We start from the raw sequence: 22,269 nt of genomic DNA on the forward strand, positions 1-22,269 counted from the left end.
TTTCATCGCAGGTAGGAAAGCAGCAGGCTGTGTGGACGACTCCACAGCACCCTCAGAATCCTGCCCCCCGGGGGCCAGCTCCAGGGCTGCAGGAGCCACCTCTGAGGGCTGAGGTGTCCTCAGCACTGTGTGGGGCAAACCTCAGGCCTGCCGTCGGTGGCAGTGCTGAATTATCATCAACACAACGGCTCCGCACCTCCCCCTGAGCCTCCTGAGTGTCCCTCTCCAGAGCAGAGGCCTCAGGCAGCCGCTGTGACTCTGCCCCCAGTTTCTAGCTGGACAGAGTGGACGTCCCCAGCTCTCACGTCAGAGAAGAACACTGCACCTGAGACCTGTACACTCCTCCCAACACCATGGGCCGTGCGGGAGTGCGTCCACGGGAGTGCGTCCCAGCCTGGCTGCGGACAGGAAGAACCCCGCCGAGCTCCTCGCACTCTAGACCAGCGACAAGACGTCTCTGCACAAAGGTGTCCCCTGCGGGGAGCTGTAGGCAGCCAGCCTCTGACGAGGGCCCTGGAAATGGAAGCGGAGAGGACGTGGCGGCCCGTCTATCAGCGCCAGCCAGACTGAGGAGGGCGGGCCTAGGCACGGCTCGGGTGCCGTCAGTTGCGTAGAGCTGCGTGTGTCAGTCTCCCCTGCCCCTCTGTCTGGAAGACTTTCTTCTGGGGAGGGCAAGAGGATCGACTGCTGCTGCTCGCTGTGGTTCAGCCGCTCAGCAACATCACCGCCCTGATCAGATCCCTCCCACATGAGGGAGACTAACAGTTACCAAGGAGCCATGCAACCAGCACTGGGGAGGCTGAGGCAGGAGAACTGCCACAAGTTCAAGGCCAGCCTGGGCTACCTAGTTCAAGATCAGCCTGACTCTTAGAAACGCCCACCCGAGGCTGGCAGCACACAGAAGCCCTCCCCACCAGGCTTGTGGGTTTTAGGGTTCTCTTCAGAGCTGCCCCGTATCAGTTTAAAGGGTGAGCCAGCCAAGGGCGCCTGCCCAGCGTGGGACCCTCACAGAAAGACCTGCAGGACTCCTCCAGGTGGCCCTGGCCTGCAGCATGGGTGTCACCCGGAGCTGGCTGAGGAGGCATGTTCTTCCCCAGCCCAGACTGCCCTCCTGGTGGTGCTCCGAGGCTTTTTCCCTTGGCCGCGCTGCCCGTGAGCAGGGCTGGCAGGGAGGCGAGTGGGGCCTCCCACTGCACAGAAGCCCCTGAGCCCCCACCCTAACCTGTGGCCTTCCCAACAAGAGGGTGGCGGGAGGACAGGCCCAGCGCTCCTTCGCCATCCCTGTTGAGCTGTCTCCACCAAGAGCACCTTCGCTGCAGAACCAGCAGGAAGGCAGCAGGAGGAGAGGGGAACCAAGGGACCCAGGTGGAAGTGGCAGCCAGGGCTGTGGGCAGCATGGCCACAGGCTCGCGTCCTGACCTTTGGTTCCCATCTGTGGGCCCAGCACCCAAGATGTGCCAACCCGAGTCACCTCAAGAAGGGAAAGACTTCGCCGTGAGCCAGCATGGAGGTGTGCGCCTGTCGTCCTGGCACTTGCAGCTGAGTCCAGGGCCAGCTGGGGAGACATAGTGAGACCCCTTTGCAAAGACGGGTTCACAGCAGAGCAGGAGACTGAGCAGTGCACTCCCCTGAAGGGAGGCTTCATTTGTGCATGCCCTCCCTCAGGAAGCTCATAGGTGACCCAGGCAGCATTTGTTCCTCAGCAGAGCAGGGGCCCCGGAGAGGTTGACCCAGCTGTGCTGTCCTGGCTGCCCTGGTGTCCTTGGCGAGCTCAGCACATTGCCCTTTCATGGTGGTTTTGACTTTGGGGAAGAGCCAGGAGTCGCCAGGAGTTTCCCATAAGGAGGTGCCACATCTGGGGAATAAGGTGGATGAGGACATGGCATCATGGTTTCATGAGCTGCCTTTCCGCTGGGGGGCGCTCGGCAGCAGTCACTATTTTTGGTCACACCTAAAGAAGCCCAGGAAAGAGGACTCCAGAGCTGCTGCAGAGTGTCAGGAACACAGGAGAAGCGTGGTCAAGGGGAAGAGAAATATTTTGAGGGGGTTTCGTGGCAATGTGTCTTACATTGTACATTTTTTAAAAATTTAAGCAGTCACCGTATATTTTGATCACTGCATATATACTTTATTCACATTTCTCCAACTGTCCCTCTAATGCCCTTTTCTATTCCAGGATCCCATGTGCCACCAGTTGTCACATCTCTTTAGTCGCCTCCAATTTGTGACTGTTTTTCAGTTTTTCTCTAGTTTTCATAACCTTGACTTCACCTTATTTGAAATGGTAGTGAAATCCATGAAACATGAGATAAGCCCTTTGAAGCAAGCCATCCTGGGGCTTAAATTCATCCGTACTGCTATGCAAGCACCTCTTCCGACTGGAGGCCGGCACGTTCCACAGAAAAGCCCTCAGCTTGTGCTTGTCAGGTGCTTTCTGTGGGTCTGAGCCCCGCTGCAGTGTTGCGTCCTGGCACCCTCATGGGGAGGGGTGCGATCCTGGGCTAGGGTGGTGTCCATGTCTCCCTCCTGTGAAGCTACTGCTGCTTCCCCCTTGGTACTGCGCAAGTCTCTTGTAAGGAGATGCTCTGAGATCTTTAACTTCCAGTTCTGTTCAAGAAATGTAAATCTGAGACTGCCAGAGAGCCCTGCAGTCAGGTTCCAGTCGCCTGCCCAGTATACGACACAGGCCTGAGAAATAAACACACTGAGACAGAGGTAGGAGAGAAAGCGGGGCCCGGACGACCAATGTCAGCGCAACCGACACAGGCCCTGGCCAGTCCCAGGTGCTGACTTTTACTGGGAATCCACTGGGGTAAAGGCCAGCCACGTGCAGGTTCTATGGAAATTAAGGTAAACAAGGCTCATAAAGGACAAGACAAAGCATTCTTGAATCAGGAACAGAATACACAAAATCTATGCTTGTAACTGGAAAACTGTCCTTCTAGTCTGAAGGTTTTAGTTGTGGGAACGGAATTTGGGTGTGAGTTACTCTGACCTGGGCACGTAGGCTTCAGCCAGGCTCACTCCTATAAACAACCGGTTGTGGGGTTAGCTCCTCACAGCCTGCACTGCTTTGGGCATAATCCGTATTAGGGTTCTCTACACGAGACAGTGTGTGCCTCAGCTTCTGTGTGCGTAACATAAACGATTGTTCCAGTGTAGAAGGCTCTTGTGGGGAACAGGAAACTTAGAGGAGTAGGTGCACAAGACCTTTCCGAGGAGGACTTGAGCCGTGCAAATGAGCGCACCCGAGCCCGGCCAGCTTCCGGCCAGTCCCCTTTGCGTGCAGAAGAGGAGGAGAAGCCGAGACTGGAGGGCGTTGCGCCCCTGAGGGGCTGTGGCCTGGCTGTGTCCTTAGCCCCTTTGGGCTCCCCTGCCCGGCACCCTCTTCTGTGGCCTGGTGCCATGTCACAGCCAGCATGCAGAGCCAGGTGAGTGGGCAGCTGGGGAGGCCGCACGGTGTCCCCTGCATGACCAGCTCCACCTCCACCCCACGCCTGCCACGAAGCTGTGCCTGCCAGCTGCCCACGCATGTGGCCCTGCTCCCCCTGAACGGCGTGCATGTGTCTTGCACTCCCCCTTTGCCTGCGAGGCCTCCTCCTGCCAGGCTTGCTGCCCCTGCTAGGAGGGAGCAGCCAGAGAACCTATGGAGGGGCCGCCTCAGCACATGCTGCCTTGGCGCACGGCTGGCCCAGGCCACACCTGGAGAGGCTGCGATGTCAGCACTGGGCCCGTGCTCCCGAGGGAGGAAGGCTGGTAGTGGCGGAGACGGGCTGCTTGCTGTGCTGCCGCAGTCCCCAGGCCCCAGCACAGGGACACATCCGGGACAGAGGTGCTGACTTGGCCTCGCTCTCCCCAGGGCATCGAGCGCCTGCAGCGCAAGGACCGGCAGCAGCAGGCACGCAGCTGGCAGCCGCTCAAGGAGACCTTCGGCGGGGACTTCTCCCTGAACTGGTGCAACCCCTTCTCAGGGCAGCCAGAGATCCCCCCCGACAAGGACTTGGTGCGGCAGGTGTCACAGTCAGACACGGACGACACCTTGGCCACGGAGGAGCCGACGGGGACCACAGACGAGGAGCCCGTGGAGGTGATAGACGCCTAGTGCTGCTATGGGCACTGGGCGCGCTCAAGCCGGCCGTCCTCCCCTGGGCTCCCGGGCCCCACACTGCCCTGCTGGGGCCACAGTGTGCCTGTGCTGGGCCGTCAGGGCGGGGGGCCACAGCCTCGCCAGCAGGGGACCCCCCAACCCAAAGCCGGGGCTTCCAGGGTTGCTGCCTCGGCCTCTGCTGGGAGGACACAAAGGGCCAGCCTTGGGGACAGAACAGGAGACCAGGCTGGACCCTGACCCACTGCCTGCCTGAGAGGAAGACGTGGCTGCCACAACTCTTCACACACACACACAAGTTCACACGCACACATGTTCACACGCACACACATTCACAGGCCCGCATGGGCGGGGACCACCCGGGGTGGAGTGTCAGCACTTGTCATTGGAGAACCCCACACCAGCCCCACGCTGGGCCCCTGGGGTCCTCCGCTGGCGGCCACAGCCCCTCCAGGGGACGGGAGGGCCTCCTTGCGTGGGAACAACGCGTCCCTCCTCCTGGGGGTGCAGGGCCACAGGCCAGCTGTGCAGGACCCACTGAGCCGCCAGTCCTCCCAGAGAGGGCAGGCTTGTCCCAGAACGAAGGGGTGATGGCCACACCTTGCAGACAGACGAGGGGACAGGCACCCCATGCCACCTGGAACCCTCGGCCCGTGTGAAGTCGGAGTGTTGGGTGTCCTGTCCTGAGCCCGCTGAAGTGGCTGCTGAGCCCCCTTCTGTACAGTCGCTGTCTGAGAAACTCGCTCCAGGCCCAGCCCCAACTCCGGATTGGTCCCTCCGTATGTCCCCAGCAGTGGCTGCGGCAGCCCAGAGCCCTGCCCGCTCTGCTTCAGCAGTCACCCACCCAGGAGAGCTTGGGGACCGGAGAGGGAGGTGGCCCCTGGTGGCAGCGCCCTGTCTGCGCTCCTGTCCCTAGGCTGCCCCAGACTCTGTGGTCGCTGGCTCCCAGGCCAGGGCCACCCCGTGCTAACCCTCACCCAGAGCTTCCCACTCCCCCTGTGACGGTGGTGGCCAGGCCTAGCGTTAACTAACAGAGAGCCAGGAGGGCAGCGCCTTCCGGCCGGCCGGAATCAGCTTAGTCCTCATTAAGGCCGGCCAGGCCCAGAGTCCCGGAAGAGAGCTGTCCGCCGGCCGCGGGCCCCATGTGCTCCCGACCCATGCAGCCCTGGGCGGCCAGCTGCACACCGGGAGAGCAGTGCTGTCCCCAGGTACCCGGGGGAGGGCAGGCAGGGGCGCACACCCTGGGGCCGCGCCCAGCACCCCCTGGGAGCTGCGCCTGTCCCAGCCTGAGCCTCGTGCTCCCACTCTGGGGACACAGCGGTCTTCTCCCCGAGGTGGCAGCTGCCACATCACATTCCACTGGGCATCAGCAAGGCCAGGTCTCCCCAGGGCGGTGGCTGCGAGCCTCGCCTCTTTCTTTAATAAAGAGCTCTCTTGGCCTCTGTGGTGAGTCCCTGTTCCCCATGGTGATCCCAGTCCAAAGCCCTGGGCAGTGCCTACCTTACGGGTCAGTGTGCGAGGTACCTGAGCCTGCGAAGTATGCGAGTGTCACTTTGCCTTGGGGCCCAGCGCTGCCGTGGATCTCAGTCAGTCCTCACCAGGGTGGTTCCATCTTGAGGTCACCTCTGACCCCACTGAGCGCCAGGTGCGCCAGGGAGGAAGTGGATCTCCAGGACGAGAGCCCTGGGATTGGGGTTTTACCCTAAGATGGGGGGAGTCCAGTATCCCACCAATTCCCTGCCTGGGACACATCCACTCCGAGAGCCCGAGGGATGGAGCCTGGACCTGGGTGTTCCAGGATGCAGCACCCTGGGGCCGCCCAGCAGCTTGGGGAGTAAAGAACACGTGACTTGGGACCACCTGGTCACCCTGAAGCAGCGTTTAGAGGCATCTGATCATGGAGAGCAGAACAGCGTGGGAGGCAGACCCAGGAGGAAGCGGCTTCGTCGGGGAGGGGAGGGACTTGCTCCGGGTGCTGCACAGAACAGGCACCCTGGGCTTCCCACTCTGGCCTTTCTCCAGCCCAGTCCCTGCCTCGGCTGTCCCCAGGGTGGCTTCTTGCAGGGAGCAGCAGCAGCTCTGGCCTGAGGCTCCATGTCTGGGTTCTGACTGTAGATGGCAGTGACCCTGCTTTTGGAGGCTGTGACCTGGGAAGGTGGGAGGGTTCTGGGCTGAGGCCGGGGGTCTCTGGCCAGGTGGGTGTGGCTGCCTTTGACCTCCTGTCTTGCCCACTGGCTCCTGAATCTGCCTCCCAAGAGCAGTCGAAGCTAATCATGTGTGATCTGTGGCTAAGTGGGAAGGAAATGTGACAAGCTCAACCCCGTAGGTGGGGGGGGCTCTGTCCCCACGGCTGGGGCAGTGGCTACTGGGTGATGAGAACCACCTTCTCCGAGTGGATCTCCTTCACGGGCCTGGAGCTCGGCCTGATGATGAACTTCCAGGGCCCCGCCTTCACTGCGATGCATCTTATCTGGGACTGCACGGTCTTGCCCGGTAGCACCGTCCTGCAAAATTGAGGGACAGAGGGATGTGGAATTAGCCACGGATGCTGGAGAGAGGAGCGGAGGAGCCCAGGCCCCAGCCATGGCCTCCCAGGAAAGCGCTGGCCATCTGGGCCTGGTGTAGTGGCCCCGGACCTGGGCAGTAGTCAGCCTCCGCCCAGGTGAGGCAGCTGACAGACCAGCTGGCCCCAGGGCTTGGCTAGCTCCGTCAGTTCACACGCTCTGTGCCCTGAGGAGCGTCCGCCTCCTGACAGATGAAGGGCTGTCCAGCCCCTGGCCACTCAAGGAGGTCCCAGATCCTGGCCTGACCCAGGAGCTTGTCAGACACGTAGAATCAGCCGGGTGTGGTAGCACACACCTGTCATTCCAGCACTCAGGAGGCTGAGACAGGAGAGCTGCTGTGAGATCAAGGCCAGCCTGAAATACATAGCGAAACCCCGTCTCCGAAAAAACAAACAGCAATAGGGCTGGGGATGTAGCTCAGTGGTTCCGCACCTGCCTCGCAAGTGCAAGAACTCGAGTTCGAGCCCCAGTACCAAAAAACAAACACAACAACAACAACAAAATAGACAGCCGCAGACCTCTCAGGAACAAACCCTCTGAGCTCAGTAACGTCTTTCTCGGTTCCATCCATGTACCAAAACCAGTAACTCCTATACTCCCAGTACACACTTAGAAACCAGGTGAGAAGTATCCCATCCACTGAAGCAGCAATGGCCGCAGCACACCTGGGAATGAATCTAAGCACGAATGTCTGAGTCATACACGAAGAAAACCATGCTTCTGTAAAGAAGAGCTGAACTGGGGAAGATGACTTCCCTTCCACCATTCAGTACCGAGGATCGGCTCAGATCCCCCACAGGCATCAGTAAAGTGACTGTAACGCCAGTCACACCCTGCTGACTTTCAGAGGGGAGGAAGAAAAGATCCTAGAAGGTCCATGGACATGGAGATGGGGCGGAGTCTGCCTTGTACACACTGCTACTGTGGGGAGACACGGCACAGAGTCCAGTCAGCCAAAGACGCTCGGGTCTGACTTGTGTTTTTTGAGACAGGGTCTCCTTGTGTCTCCCAGGGTAGTCTTGAGCTCCCTATGTAGCCCAGGTTGACCTTGAACTCAGCGATCCTCCTGCCTCAGTCTCCCCAGTGCTGGGATCACAGGTGTGCGCCACCACACCACGGCTAGGACAGACTATTTGACAAAGGTGGAGCTCTGCGTTGCTCCACATCCCCCAGATTATAATTCAGCCAGAAATTCTAGAAAGAGCACAGCAGATTGTATCTGTATGCTTGGGGTGACATGAAACTCAGTATCCATAAAGGAAAAGATTAAAATTTGGCTGTAGCCAAAGTTTTCAAAATTCTAATGGTGAGTGTTGAGAGAGAGAAAGGGGAGGCTGGGGTGCAGCTCTGTGGCAGAGCACTTGCCCAGCATCCACAAGGTCCTGGGTTCAATCCCCAGCATGGAAAGAAAAGAAAGGTGCAGCTGTGGTAAAGTTTGCAGTGATAATTTAACACTGCAACGCAACACTGTCAAATTAATGTGAAAAAGTGTGAGTCAGTAGGAAAAATAGAAGATACAGACAGGTAGCCCACTGGAGACAGCCCTTAGCCCATTAACCAGACAGAATCCAGCTCGCAGAGATGCGGACTGAGAGCCAAGAAGGCTGAACCCCAGGGACCAGACTCACCCCTGCTCGACGGTCTGCAGGGAGGACAGGCCCAGGCTCTCCACAGAGAACCTGACGTGGGTCAGCGGGATCACCAGGGCGTTCCTGAAGGTGCAGGTGCAGACGAGCACCTGGCCCACCCTGCCCGTGTTGGGCAGCTGCAGGGAGACAGGAGAGGTGTGAGCCGTGCCTCCCCGTGCTGACCGCTGATCTCGGGCCACATAACACGGAAGGGCGATTCGGTTGAGAAGCCTGTGTCCATGTCCCTGCGGCCAGTGCGCACAGCCCCAGGGTCCCTCAGAGTCTAGGGAAGAAGCTTCTGTCCACGCCTTTCTCAGCTTCTGGTACTGCCAGCATTTCTGTCTATAGCCACAGCCTTACATCCTGGGCTCTGTCACAGCTTTTCTATTTATTCACTCACTCACTCATCCAAATTAGGGTTTTAGACAGGATCTCACTGTGTAGCCCAGGCTGGCCTTAGACTCACAGAGATCCTCCTGCCTCAGCCTCCAAGAACTGGGATCACAGGTGTGCACCACTGCACCTGGCCAGACATTTTCTTAAAGGAATTTAAAACTCAAGAGTCTTCGGGCAGCCAGAGTTCCTAGCCTGACCTCTTTCAGCCCTAATTAGGACCCCTCCTCTCCAAAATAAATTCTTTTTGTTTTTTGGTACCAGGGATCAAACTCGGGTCCTTGAGCTTGCGCAGCAGGTGGCGAAACCACTAAGCGAAATCCCTGGCAAAATATTTGTACAATTCTTTTTTTTTTTTTTTTTTTTGGTACCAGGGATCGAACTCAGGACCTTGCGCTTTTGAGGCAGGTGGCAGAACCACTGAGCTAAATCCCCAGCCATAGAGGATTTCAGCGCCCTGCAGCCTGCACCTCCCAGGACCCCCTCCAGCGGGAGGGTGGGGGTCCTAGGGACAGGGTGCCCTCCAGCCTCTGGGGCTCAGCTCCTGCATGGGCTCCTCCTGTGCCACCTGCAGGCTCCCGCCCCGCCGTCCGGGCTTCCTTCTGTGCCCAGCTCACAAACCAGCCCCAAGATGCCCAGAGCAGCCCAAAGCCGTCCTTGAGCCACCACCTCTCTGCGGGGCCCAGCCCTGGGCCCGGTGCCCCTGCCCCGCGTCTTTCTCTGCTGCCTTCACCCGGGCACCAGCGCCCCCGCTTGGCGCCAGGCGTGGGCCGGGCCTTCTCCCTGCCGAGGCAGAGTCCGGCAGAGGCCCCATTCCACAGGGACCCCGTGTCACCCTGTGCCACGGCTGCCAGGTGACCTCCCCAGCTCCCCAGAGAGCCCAGGCCATGGCGACTTCACGGCGCCACAAGCGCTTGGGGCAGCCTCCTTGGGAGCTGAGCGGGTCAACAGGCCTGGGCTCCTGCGCCAAGACCTGAGCTTTAACTGCTGTGTGTAAACTCAGGCGGAGGAGGAAAACACAGCAACGCTTGCCACTTCCGGAAGGAGACAGGAGAGAAGAGGGCTCCTCGCCGCCCATTAGCAGCTTCAGAATCCCGAACTGTGGGGCCAGGGCTTTAGCTCAGTGGCGCCACCGCCTGCCTTGAAAGCGCAAGGTCCCGAGTTCGATCCCTAGCACCAAGCATGGCTCCTTTAGGAGACGGGGAGTCTTGGAAGTTAGACTTTCCCAGGTGACAGCCAAGGGGCGGCGGCTCTTCCTGCCCGCTGGCTGCCCGCCGCTCACCTCTATAGTGGACCGCGGGTACTGGAAACACAGCAACATCTCTGTGGTGATGGTCTCCTGATGGTCTCCTGGTTTCCATCACTTCCGCCACGATGAACCCTTTGATGACCGGCTCGTCTCAAATGAGTCCAGGCTGTCGGAGTAGGTGCTGGAATCCCAGGTCAGCACTACGTTGGATACTGCGGAGGAGCCGGGCAGAGGAGTGACATTCATCATCAAGCACGGGCTGGGATCGCCTGGGCACACCCCCGGCCCTGCTTCCCCGAGACAAGAAGCTGGGCTCAACTCGGAACTCTGGCAAGTTCTCTAGGCACTGTCCGGAGCATGACAGATGTTACCAGCTGTCGGGACATCCCACTCCTCCACCGCTGCGCCCTGGGGACCCACGACCCACTGAGAGCAGATGTTCCAGGTTAAGTCTCTTCACACCAGAACATACTGGCTTGCTGTGTTCTGTGCTGCCAGGGATTGAACTCGGGCTCCTTCGCTGCAACCCCAGCCCTTACTTTGAGACAGGGTCTCACTAAGCTGCTCAGCCTGGCCTCCAACTTGCAGTCCTCCTGCCTCAGCCTCCCAGAGTGGGATTACAGACACACATCACCACGCCTGGCCAGAAAGTATCTGTAGGGACCTGTCTAGCGCCCCTAACTTCTGACTCTTGACAGACCCCAGGCTCCTGGTCCCTGTCTCTGGCCCGCATTTGCTCTGTGCTTGGGTCCCCTGACCCCCCCAAAGGTGGACGCTTCGTAAGTGCGTGTTGACTTTATTCACACGCACACCTGTTTGCTAGTGCACAGGTCATGGAGAAGACAGGGGTCTCAGAGGCTGGGACCCTGACCCCCCCCGCCCCGCAGTGCTCTGTACCGGCCCAGTACCTTCTTCTTGGATCTGCACGGTCTTCTGGATACCACCGAGGTGTGCCAGCTGCTTGCCCATGTAGGACTGCAGGTCAAAGGAGCCTGAGAAGGTGACCGTCTAGGGGGTGGTGGCCCTCCTCCACAGCGTCACAGAGAAGCTGAGAGGGTCCCCCAGCAGCACCGGCTCCTCCTGCATGGAGAGCTCCAGCAGGTCCTCCTTGGCAGGGATCGTGTACTCCCGCTTGAAGCTGAGCAGCGAGAAGGCGTGGTCCATGACTGCCCTCTCTTCCAAGGAGCCTGCGGGGACACAGCAGCCACCTGAGCATGCCGGCATCCTCCACGGGGCACAGAGGGCCTGTTTGGCCTGCCGGGGCCCGGGGCTCACCCCAGAGCCACCCACACCAGTTCTTGGTGACAGTGGGAACAGCAGGATAAAGACCTCCAAAGCTTGCCCTCGCCATAACGCTGAGAAACTGGGAGAAATGATCAAAATCAACTTCCTCCAAAGTCCTGAAATTAACTGAAGGCTTGGGACCCTCTGATTGGCCCTCATGGAGGAAAAGCAGCCTTCACCTCAGGGAGAAGGAAGTCAAGGCCTCCCCCTTCCCCTCCCCGCTTCTTCCTCCTGGGGCCACAGAAGCCTGGGGCTGGCAGCCCAGTGGCCCGAGAGGGAATTCTCTTCGTGTGACCCATACCTCAGCTCCCTGGACACTTCAGTTCCGAGAGCTGAGTCATTTGACCTGGCTCGGAGCTCCTGCTTTACAAACAGCATTTTCCCAGGCACATTTGTTAAAAACAAAAAGGGAAAGGGCAGGCAACAGTGACGCAGCTGACCAAAGCTGAGAGGAAGAGCTGAGGAGGAGGCAACACCAGGACACCCGGAAGGTCTGCTGAGGCCCGAAAGCCTGGCACCCTCACCTGTAAAGACCCCAAGCCTCCGCCCCGCAGGAAGTGAGCTGCCCTGTTATATTCTTCAGATGCAGTTTTCAGCAAGAAACCACAGGACATACACAGGGAAGAAAAGAGCAGTCAGGAGAAACTGTCCCTGAGAGCCAGGCATGGTGGCACACACCTGTAATCTCCCCACTCTAGGAGGCTGAGGCAGGAGGGTTGAAAGTTGGAGCCCAGCCTGGGTGACCCTGCCTCAATATCAGAAGGGCAGGGAGCCTGGTGGAGGCCTGGCTTGGCCTGTGCAGGGCCCTGGCTTCTATCCCCAGCACCTCCAGAAAAAGAAGAGAAAAAGCAGAAACTGTTCCTGAAGGAGCCTGGACGTGAACTTGCTAGAGAAACCCTTTTAAACATGTGCAGGGCGGGCCAGGGATGTGGCTCAGGGCGCCACCGCCTGCTGTGAAAGGTCTGGAGTTCAATCCCCGGCACCAAAAAACCCAAAAAAAAACATGTGCAAGGGGCTGAGAGGCAGCGGCATCCCAGAGAGGACGTGGAGGGGTCAGGTTGCCTTTCAGAGTAGAAAGGGCCGCAAGGATGGACGAGCGTGGCAGAGGACGACTCAGGGCAGCGTTGGGCACCTGTCGTGCTCGGACAGAGGCCGTAGTCGGGCAGCGCGGAGCACAGCTCTCAGTCCCGTGCCTTGTCCTGCCGCCCTGGCCCCTCACCGCTTGGCTTTCTGCTTGTGTGTTTGCTCGTCCTCTGAGAGCCCTCCTTTCCGATCCCTGTGATCCCTGTTGCTCACCTCCAAGCCAGGCTATAGCCAGGGCGGGGAGCTGGGGCTGAGCTTCCCTGCCCTGGGGCCTCCACTGCCACACAGTGCCTCGTTCTCAAGTAGGGTTTCTTGGTACTGAGGAACGAACCCAGGACTTTCCCATGGAGCTCTGTCCCCAGCACCCTGGGTTTTACTGTGAGGCAGTATCTCACTAAGTTACCCAGACTGGGCTGCAACTTGCAATCCTCCTGCCTCGGCCTTCCGCAGTGCTGGGAGGACAGGCTTGCCCCACCACACCCCGCTCCATTTTTAACGTCCATAAGACTGCACTGCCACACCATTCACAGCGCCTGGGGCAGAGGACAGTGGCCGGGTGCTTGCTGCCCCGCACCCTGCTGAGTCTAGCCCCGGCCGGCCACCTTCGGGGAGCTTGTACTGGTGGGTGATGTCGCTGCAGCGGCCCTGGCCCACCGCCTTGGTGCTGATGCTCTTGCCGGTGCTCGTGGTCCCCATCGACAGCAGGCCGACCTGGGCCCGCCCGCCCACCGTCCTCACCAGCCACACCAGCTTGTCGGCATTCACCTCCGAGAACACGAACTTGGTGTCGCGCCCCATGAAGATGTTGCCCCGCGGATGGCGGCCACCAGCGAGGGCCCGCAGCATAGAGCCCTGGGGGCCAGAGAGGTGGCCTTGGGCGGCTGGGGTCCCAGCCCCCACCCGCCGGCCTAGAGGCGCTGCCCAGGCCGCCGCCCCGCTCACCCTGGCTGAGCTCCTGCGGGGTGCCGTCCACCACCTGCCGGCCGTCGTTGCCCGAGGGGAGGTCCCTGTGCCTCATCCAGGCCTCGGTCCACACGTGGAAGTTCCTGCCAGGCGGGGACCGTCAGGGACAGCCTCGCCCAGGATGCTAAGGTGCTCCTCGGCTGCGGGCGGCCACTGCGGGCCTCAGTGTGGGGCTGGCGCCCCCAGTTAACGAGAGCCGGGCACACTGCCGGCTCAGTAACTGTACCTGGCCACGCATCCTGGCTAGTTTTCAGTGGGTCCCCCGGTTTCCAGACAGTAACAGCACCCTCGGAATGGCACTGGGGTGGAGGGGAGGGCTGAGACAGGGTCTCCCTAGGCAGCCCAGGCTGGCCTCGAACTCACAGCAATCCTCCTGACTCAGCCTTCCAGAGAGCTGGGATTACAGGTGAGCTCCCCCGCACCTGGCTAGGAACCTGCATTTTTAACAAGCGTGAGGTTGCGGCGGGGAGGGGGTCCCCGCTCCTGGAACAGATTTTCTGGGACTTAATTTGAAAACTTCGTTTCCCGGCGCGGCCGCCTGGGCCTGGGAATGGAGCGGCGGCCCGGGGAGGCGCGGACGGATGGGGCCTAGCAGACGGAGTCGCTGGTCTTGTCGGGCACCGTCTTCCCCATCTCGTCCGCGAACATGTCCAGCGTGAGGTTCTCCTCCGTGTCGTGGGCGGAGTCACGCTGCGCGCGGGGACGCCCAGGGCCCTCAGCACTGCAGGGGCGGGGCGTCAGCCTGGCCCCGCCGCTCCCATCCATACCGTCGGTCAGCACTGGCCGAAGGACACGGGTGCCCCGGAGCTGAGGAACTGCTGCAGGATCGGCGCGCTGCCCGACCACAGGTAGGGCGCTGTGCCGCCCTCGTAGTTGCCGGACCAGTTCCCGACCAGCACCCCGGCCTTGTTCTGCGAGTTGATCTGACACGCGGGGGCGGGCAGCGGCCCTGAGGGGACAGCGCCGCGTGCGGCCGCCTGACCCGCCCATGCTGTCTGTGCCTCAGTTTCCACGCTGGTCATGGCAGCACCCTGAGAGCTGTTCAGGGGACCTGGGTAAAGCTCTGCCGGCTGTGGGAGCTTCTATCTCTGAACTCCCTCTCAGTGTCTCGGGGGCCTGCGTCTCTCCGGAGGACCCTGGGAGGACACCCCTGTCACTTGATTTGTGTGTGGGGGGGGGTTGAGTCAGGGCTTCAATATGTAGCCCAGGCTGGCCTCGAACTCGCAGCAATCCTCCTGCCTCAGCCTACCGAATGCTGAGATTATAGGCATGTGCCACCACACCCAGCAACTTGATTAAAACCAGAGAGAAGGTAAAGCCACAAGGGCCTCTCCTAACTGTGGCACGTGGGAAGGGCTCTCTGATTTAAACACACAAGCTCTTCCAGGCAGTAGTGCATGACTGTACACCCAGCTCTCTGGGAGGCTGAGGCAGGAGGATCGAAAGTTCCAGCCCAGCCTGGGCAACTTAGCAAGACCCTGTCTCAAAATAAAAAACTGTATTAGTGCTGGGGATGGAGCTAAGTGTGAAGGCCCTAGGTGAAATCCCCAGTACCACAAAAATGATAAAATAAAAATAAATTGGGTAGCACACTGGAGCACTTCACAGGCATGCACAATGCCCTGGGTTTGATACCCAGCACTGGGAAAAAATTGACAAAGAGTCCTAAGTTAGATTTGCCGGTGTAATCCCTAAAAAGGTGGCCTGTACAGACAGCCCCGAGGGGCCCTCTGAAAGCCCACGGAGGACGACAGTCGAGGGAGGCCGGGGGACAACGATCCCCTCTGCCAGCTCCACAACGGCCCGAGAGGTGCACGGTCACTGCCTCGCACCTCAGCGTTACTGACGCCAGTTTGTAACCTGAGGGGTTAAAGATCTGCCGGCTCTGAACCCAGCTTGTGGTTCATTCGGTTTTGATTCCCAAGGAGCCTTCCATGCGCCCCTTGTGGGAAGCACAGGATCGAGGAAGGCTCAGGGAGGGCTGCGGGGCGCACACCACCTGAGCTGTCACCACGTCCCCTCTCTGCTCCCCTGCCAGGGACTCAGGGCCCACAGGACCCACAGACACCTGCACCCCGGGCTCCCTGGAAGGATGCTCAGTCACCTCCAGGAGTGGACGCAGCCTGGCCAGGCCCCGCTGTCCTCCTGCCGTGCCCTGCAGAACCCCTCCCCACCAGGCACTGTGCCCCTCGATCCACCTCCCCAGTGTGGCCAGGAAAGCCGCACCACACTTTCCTGACTGCTGCATCCTCTCTGGCACCACCCTCCCAGGCAGCCCCTCTGGCCCAGGGCGAAAGGGGCGGGGGCTCCAGACCCTCATCTTTGGAAGCAACTTTAGGGCGGACAGAGCACTGCACTAGGAGCAGCTGCTTGAGGGCAGCAGCCTGGGTTCCCTCACTGAGCCTCCGCCTCCTGAGCTCAGTGCCCGCGAGCGGAGTCCTGTGCCCCCAGCAGAGGCATGAAGCCCAGAGGCCAGGCTTGCTGCCAGGCGTGGCCTGCACACTGCGGACTGAGTGGTGAGTGGGGCCTGGCCCCTCACTCAGCCGAGACCTGGGCTGAGCAGGCAGCTGCCACCGGGAGGCCATGGGGAAGCCGCACCTGGGAACTCCTGGCTCAGGCTCACAGAAAGGCGCCTTGGCACCACCCAGGGACGCCAGGCGGCTGGGACCAGCAGAGAGCAATGCCCGGTGGCACTGGGAGACCCGGGGATCCGGGTATGGGGCTGAACCAGGCCACAATCAGCATGAGGTGCAGCACACACAGGCTGTGTGGCCTCAGAGTCCACACTGTTGCCAACTTTAAGGCCCTCCCACTCACAAAAAGCACATTAAGCTAAAAAGCTGAGTGTAGTGGTGCACACCTGTAACCTCAGTCCTTGGAGGCTGAAGCAGGAGGATGGCTGTGAGTTTGAGGCCATGTAGCAAGTCCCTGTCTCAAAAAAAACCCCCAAAAAACACCTCCCTACTTGTTGAGCATGGGTGTAGTATCAAAAAGAATATATCCCATTCCCTGCAAGGGCTATGGAAATATTCCCACCTTTTGCATGTATACATCCGTTCGAGGCCAGATTTCCTTCATGTATTTCACCTACACCCCCGCATCCCAGCAGGTAAGAAACGTCACTGACTCTATTAGGCTGGCTGATGGGATTTGCAAAAATGTAAACAGTGTTACTCTTCTCCATGTGTTGTATGCTTTGAAAAACAAGTGTTTTGGTTTTTCTTTTGTTTTTGGTTTTCTGAGACAAGGTCTCGCTATGTAGCCCAAGCTGGCCTCGAACTCACATCCGTCCTCCTGCCTCAGCCTCCTGAGTGCTGGGATCACAGGTGTGCGCCTCCTTACCCAGCTCTAGGGTTTATTTTTTTTTTAGTATGGGGGATCGAACTCGGAACCTTGTGCTTGCTTGCAAGGCAGGCAGTGGAACCACTGAGCTAAATCCCTGGCCCTCTAGGGTTTGTTTTTTTTTTTTGGCGGGGTGGGGGGGTGGTTACAAAGATATGTTAACATGGAATACATTTGTTGCTACTCTTTAAGAAGAAAAACAGTTTTGAGCTTCTTGGTTTTGATTCTAATGCAATAAATATCTGTGGCTCTAACTTCGTAAACAGCTCCTGGGTGCGTGGCCACTGCTCGTGGTAAAGCATCGCACACCTGCTATGCTCTGGGAAACTGACTTCCGCACACCCAGGGCCGAGGTGACCCGCAGCCCATTTGTCCAGGGCGGGGTCCTGGCCCTGGGGTTCTCTACGCTAACCCTGAAAGCTCCCAGCTGAGCTGGAGCCACGCACTCACCCTGACTGCGGCCTGGCCCCAGGGACAGAACTCACAGCAGGGAAACTGGGATTTGGGGCTCAGCCCTACCTTGAAAAGCAGCAACCACAATTGTCTTCCCAAGCTGTCAGGGTTGCTGGTGGGCTGCCGCAGCTCGAGGTCCAGCAGGAGGCCTGGAAACCATCCCTGCCCCTGCCTGCCCTCCCTCCCACACCTACCTACCATGGCTCCCATGTTCCTCCCCACCATCAGAGGGTCCCGCATGTCCATGGTCTTCAGGTAGCTCTGGGCCATCAGGAGCATACAGCAATCCAGGACGTTTTTCTCAAACTAGTTCAGGAAATAAGGAAGGGCCATGAGAGCTCCACCGGTGCTGGAAAGTTTTGTTGTTTTTTTTTTTTTTAGGTGCTGGAAAGTTAACACACACCATGGACCTGCCCTTCCCGCCAACCCGGGACCCACTTCCCCGAAAAGAAACCACCTATAGGGTGCAGCCATTGAAGAGGAGTGCACTGCTAGACATGGTGGTGCACGCCTGTAATCTTAGCTATTCGGGAGGCTGAGGCAGGAAGACTGCAAATTCAAGGCCAGACTGGGTAACTCAGCAAGACCCTGTCTCAAAGTAAAAAGAAATAATAATCGCGGGGTGTGGTGGTACACTGCTGTAATCCCAGCACTCAGGAGGCTGAGGTAGGAGGATCACTGTGAGGTCAAGGCCAGCCTTGGCTACATAATGAGTTTGAGGCCAACCTGGACTACATATCCAGATGCTGTCTCAAAACAAGCAAAAAAGAGGATGCAGAAACAACTCCAGACACAACCACTTTATCTTTAACAAAGAAGCCAAACACCTTCACTGGAAGAAAGATACCCTCTTTAATAAATAGTGCTGGAAAAACTGGCTTCAAGCTGAAAATTGAAACTAGACCTGTATCTTTCACCACGCACTAACCTAAAATCAAAATGGATCAAAGATCTAAATGTTAAAACAGTAATACTAAATCTGCTGGAAGAGAGAATAGGTAGAACACTTGAAGACACAGGAGTAGGCAAAGACTTCATGAACAAAACCCAGACTGCAAGGGAAACACTACAAAGAATCAACAACTGGGACCTCATCTCATTAAAAGGCTTCCACACTGGGTGGGGGGTTTACCTCAGTGCTTCCACCTCCTGCCTCGCAAGTGCAAGGTCTAGAGTTTGATACCCAGTACCAAAAAACAAAGCTTCTGCACAGCAAGAGAAACCACCAACAGAGTGAAGAGAGAACCCACAGCATGGGAAAAACATTTTTACCACCTAGTCACTAGACAAAGGACTACTATGTAGAATATATAAAGAACTCAAAAAAATCAGACCCCCAAAATTTAAAGACCCAATGCAAAAATGGGCATCTGAAATGAACAGACGAAGAATTAGAAATGGCAAATAAATATATGAAAAAATGTTCAACATCACTGGTCATTGGAAAGATGCAAATTAAAACAAGGCGGAGATTCCACCTCACTCCAGAAAGAATGGCTGCTATCAAGAAATCAACCAACAACAAATGCTGGCAGGGCTATGGGGGAAAAGGAACCCTTCTCCACTGCTGGTGGGAGTGCAGACTGGTGCAACCACTGTGGAAATCAGTATGGAGATTCTTCAAACAACTAGAACTAGAGGTTCCATTCGACCCAGCTATCCCTCTTCTTGGTATCTTCCTGAAACAATTAAAAGCATCATAACACAGTGACATATGCACACCCATATTTAGAGCGGCAGAGTTTGTAACAGCTAAAACTTGGGAACAGCCCAAACGCCCATCAGGTGATGTATGGATAAAGAAGATGTGTTTTTTTAATATATACAATGGAGTACTACTCTGCCATAAAGAAGGATGAGCTTCAGACATTTCTAGCGAAATGAATGAATCTTGAGATCGTACTCATAAGTAAAATAAATGGGACACAAGTTTAAATACCACAGTGTTTCTCTGGTGTGAGAAACTGAGTGGAAATAAGGACTGAGATGTATAATGGATGTTGGGAAATGGGATGAAAGTGTTCAAATGGGAAAGGAAACAAGGGAGGAGGGAGAGAGGAAGGACGGAATAAGAAAAAAACTGAAAATAGAAGGAAAAATGGAAATAAAGCTTTTACACATAGGGAGGGGAAAGGGCTTGCGGGGGGAATGGTATGGAATAAAATTTATTAAAAACACAGGCAGAGCGGGCCCGAGTCTCCCCAGGCCCTCCCTGGCGCTACCTGGCCGTAGTTCCAGGGCTTCGCCTTGATCTGCCGGAAGGAGCCCATGTACAGGTAGCCGGTGTCCCTGAGGACGTACTCGGCTCGGTGCTCCTCCGCCGGCCGGCAGGAACATGGCGTCCTCTGGGGGCGGGGCCGGCGTGAGGCCCGCAGGGGCGGGGCTCCGGTGCCTGCCGAGGGCGCGGGGCTCGGGTCCGGGGCGGGGCTCCGGGATCAGGGCGGGGCGTCCTGGGCTCGCCGCCCGCCTCACCTGCACACCACGGGTTGAAGAGCAGGTACACGGCGCTCTCGTTGGGCCGGAAGCCCTGTGGCCGCTCTTCACCTCCAGCGAGTACTTGCCCACCACGGCGTTGGGGGCGCTGGTGACGGCGACGACGGCCTGCGGGGCGCGACGGGTGGGAGGCCCGGAGTCCCGCGGGCAGACTCGGGGTCCCCCCAGCCCGGAGCCCGGGAGCGTCCCGCCCGGGCAGCAGGGGAGGAAAGCGCAACTCTGCGCGGCAGGGCGGGACCCGGTCCCTCGCGCCCCCTCGCCGTCCCGGTGCCCAGGCTGCACTCGGCCCCCCCACTGGGCAGAGTGGCTGAAACACGGGTGATAGCAAGCCTTGCTGGGCGTGGGCGCATACGGGTAATCTAGCACTGGGGAGGCTGAGGCAGGAAGACCGGGTGAGTCCAAGGCAGCCTAGGCCACAGGGAGACCTGTCGCAGCCACTCCCGGGTCCCCAAAACCCCCCAATCGGCGGGGGCGCTGACCACACCCCCGGAAGCCAGCAGCTGGGCGGAGCCACGGCCGCTGTTCTAAAGCCGCCTGTAGGGACCCGGGTGAGCCCGGCGCTGGGCAGGCGGCCGCCGGCCTCACCTCCGAGCCGGCCTCGCTGCGGACGCTGGCCTTCCAGCCGTGGCAGCCGGCGGAGTGCGGGTCCAGCGAGATCAGGATGTGCTTGGACACGCTGGGCCAGGGTCCCGCGGGCGCGGGCGGAGAATGACACGGGCCACGCCACCCCCGGCCTCCCGGCCCCGCCGTCCAGCTCGGTCGTCCCCAGGCGCACGCAGCTACCGACCCACGGGTGGACGACTGGCTCCTATTATCTTTCCTTCCGAGTCAGCAGCTCACTCAGTTGCTAAGTTGCCCAAGCTGGGTTTGAACTTGCAGTCCTCCTGCCACACCCGCCCTCTACAAATTTGTGGATGTCTCCGGAGCAGCTAGGGGCTGCCTCCCTCCCCAGCGCCCTCTGCTGGGCCGAGGATTCGGATCCCCCACGGGTGGAGCGCTCACCACTCCCACTCCCCAGATGGGGAAACTGAGGCCAGGAGGCAAAGGCATTACGGGCCACCCCGGGTCACAACCCGTGCGTCCTCCAGGCCGGAGGGGAGCCTGACCCTACCCGTGCTGAACTGCAGCGTCAGGGCGTCGCGGGGCTGCAGGGGCTGGCTCAGCTGCAGCCGCAGCATGAACGTCTGTCCGCGCCGCAGCACCAGGTCGGGCGTCTGGAACTCGGCCGTGTGGTGAGACACGGCGTTGTCGCGCTTCATGAAGTCCACGTGGCGGATCTGCAGCTCTGCCCACGGCGCGAGAGGAGAAACGGGGTCCACTACCCGAAGGCGTGGCCGGGTCTTCCTGAGGCTGCGCTGCCCACCGGTGACGCGAGGTCACCTCCCCAGGAGCTGTTGGGTGCCCCGCCCCAGGCCGTGTCTCCCTGCAGCCAGGACCGCGGCCACAGCGGGCCAGGGCACTGCGCCTTCTCCATCCACCAACCCCAGGCTGGGCAGAGGAGGCGGCACTTCCCGGCAGAAGTGGTGGACAGGGACTGTTCCCTGCCGGGGCGGAGGGACTCGGGCCAGGGGCGAGTGCCCCAGAGAGGTGGAAATCGGGGAGACGGAGGCCACGGTCCAAGGCTGCTGCTGATACAAAGAGAATTCATTTTTCTTTGCAAAATTGGGGATGGACCCCAGGGCCTTTGCACTGAGCTACATCTCCAGACCTTTTTACTTTTTGAGAGTCTCCTAACTCACTAAGTTGTACTACAAAATAGCTTTTTCTGCTCCTCCTTCTCTTTGTCTTCCTCCTTCTCCTCCTTCTTTGGTACTGAGGCTCCAACTCGGGGACCTATCACCAAGCGATGCCCCCAGCCCTCTTTATTTTGAGTCACTAAATTTAGGCTCAAACTTTCACATCCTCCTGCCTCAGCCTCCTAAGTAGTTGAGATCACGGATGTGTGCCCCACAGTGGCAGCTTTTGCTTCCTGTGGGTGTGGCAGCTACTTTCACAGCCTAGCCTATTGTCTTCTGACTCTAAAGCTTTGGCCACATGCGTATTTCTAACTTTTCTAGAGTTGCTTTCATCTCTGGTCGCCTTCGTGTTTCTGGTTTTCCCTGGAAACGTTGCCCCTCCCTTTTCCTCTAACACCAGGGCTTTTCTGGACTTTGCCGAGGCAGCTGGCATTTATTTTCGAGGAGCACTGACCAGCCTTCCGGGGCCTAGCCCAGTGGCTCTCCTCCACGAGAACCCCGCCTTCCCCACACCCACAGCCCCATCCAGGTCCCCTGCCTCGACGTCCCTGTCTTCGGAGGACAGACGGGGCCCGTGACACGGAAGAGCCCCTTGCAGGACGCCTCGGGGCCCCCGAGGCCCAGTCCCGGTCGTTTTGACCTGGAGAGCAGAGTTGAGCTGTGCCCGCAGGGAGGCAGCTGACACCCCGTGAGGGCAGCAGGTCCGTGTCACCGCCCTGCCCCTCGCACCGAGACCCCAGGCAGCTGTGCCGAGCCCCCCAAGGCCAGGATGCTTCAGGGGCCCCGCAGCAGAGTCAGCCCTTCTCTTGCAGCAGCCTTGGCATTTTCCAGACGTTGTCTCGGGGTCGGCCCCTTTCACGGCTGAGAAAAGCCCGGGGCCCCACTCATCAGCACGACCTCCTGCTACTGGAGACTCACACGGGCCTCACCGGATCAGCAGGGCCTCCATCCGGTGGCCCTGGCCCAGACCCTGGCC

At 59.1% G+C, this 22,269-nt stretch overlaps 2 protein-coding genes and 1 long non-coding RNA gene across 4 annotated transcripts in view; 2 read left to right on the forward strand and 1 right to left on the reverse strand.

Moving 5' to 3' along the window:
- Positions 1 to 2,104, forward strand: part of Zdhhc3 (zDHHC palmitoyltransferase 3) — a 33,768-nt gene extending 31,664 nt beyond the window's left edge. The window contains exon 8 of one of the 2 annotated variants that reach the window (XM_087186881.1): positions 1 to 2,104. In XM_087186881.1, coding sequence (XP_087043007.1) covers positions 1 to 206 — 206 coding nt within the window. In that variant the 3' untranslated portion in view covers positions 207 to 2,104. The other variant, XM_087186882.1, reaches the window with a different exon arrangement.
- The window catches only part of Tgm4 (transglutaminase 4), a 26,341-nt gene continuing 6,176 nt past the window's right edge, over positions 2,105 to 22,269 (reverse strand). Inside the window, 19 exon segments of the mRNA XM_087185992.1 lie at positions 2,105 to 6,609; positions 8,298 to 8,434; positions 9,973 to 10,032; positions 10,034 to 10,092; positions 10,095 to 10,151; positions 10,848 to 11,126; positions 12,909 to 13,118; positions 13,121 to 13,158; positions 13,245 to 13,353; positions 13,863 to 13,958; positions 13,961 to 14,192; positions 17,263 to 17,370; positions 19,287 to 19,388; positions 19,390 to 19,409; positions 19,537 to 19,590; positions 19,593 to 19,665; positions 20,143 to 20,377; positions 20,451 to 20,515; positions 20,610 to 20,842. Coding sequence (XP_087042118.1) covers positions 6,468 to 6,609; positions 8,298 to 8,434; positions 9,973 to 10,032; positions 10,034 to 10,092; positions 10,095 to 10,151; positions 10,848 to 11,126; positions 12,909 to 13,118; positions 13,121 to 13,158; positions 13,245 to 13,353; positions 13,863 to 13,958; positions 13,961 to 14,192; positions 17,263 to 17,370; positions 19,287 to 19,388; positions 19,390 to 19,409; positions 19,537 to 19,590; positions 19,593 to 19,665; positions 20,143 to 20,377; positions 20,451 to 20,515; positions 20,610 to 20,842 — 2,309 coding nt within the window. The 3' untranslated portion in view covers positions 2,105 to 6,467.
- On the forward strand, positions 3,250 to 5,544 carry LOC147825457 (uncharacterized). Its single transcript, XR_015441076.1, has 2 exons — positions 3,250 to 3,431; positions 3,860 to 5,544. It is a non-coding gene; the product is annotated as an uncharacterized LOC147825457 (long non-coding RNA).

The sequence above is a fragment of the Heterocephalus glaber genome, unplaced genomic scaffold, assembly GCF_053883595.1.
Source record: "Heterocephalus glaber isolate CG9 unplaced genomic scaffold, H.glaber_assembly_v1.0 deba00001504, whole genome shotgun sequence".
Lineage (NCBI taxonomy): Eukaryota > Metazoa > Chordata > Mammalia > Rodentia > Bathyergidae > Heterocephalus > Heterocephalus glaber.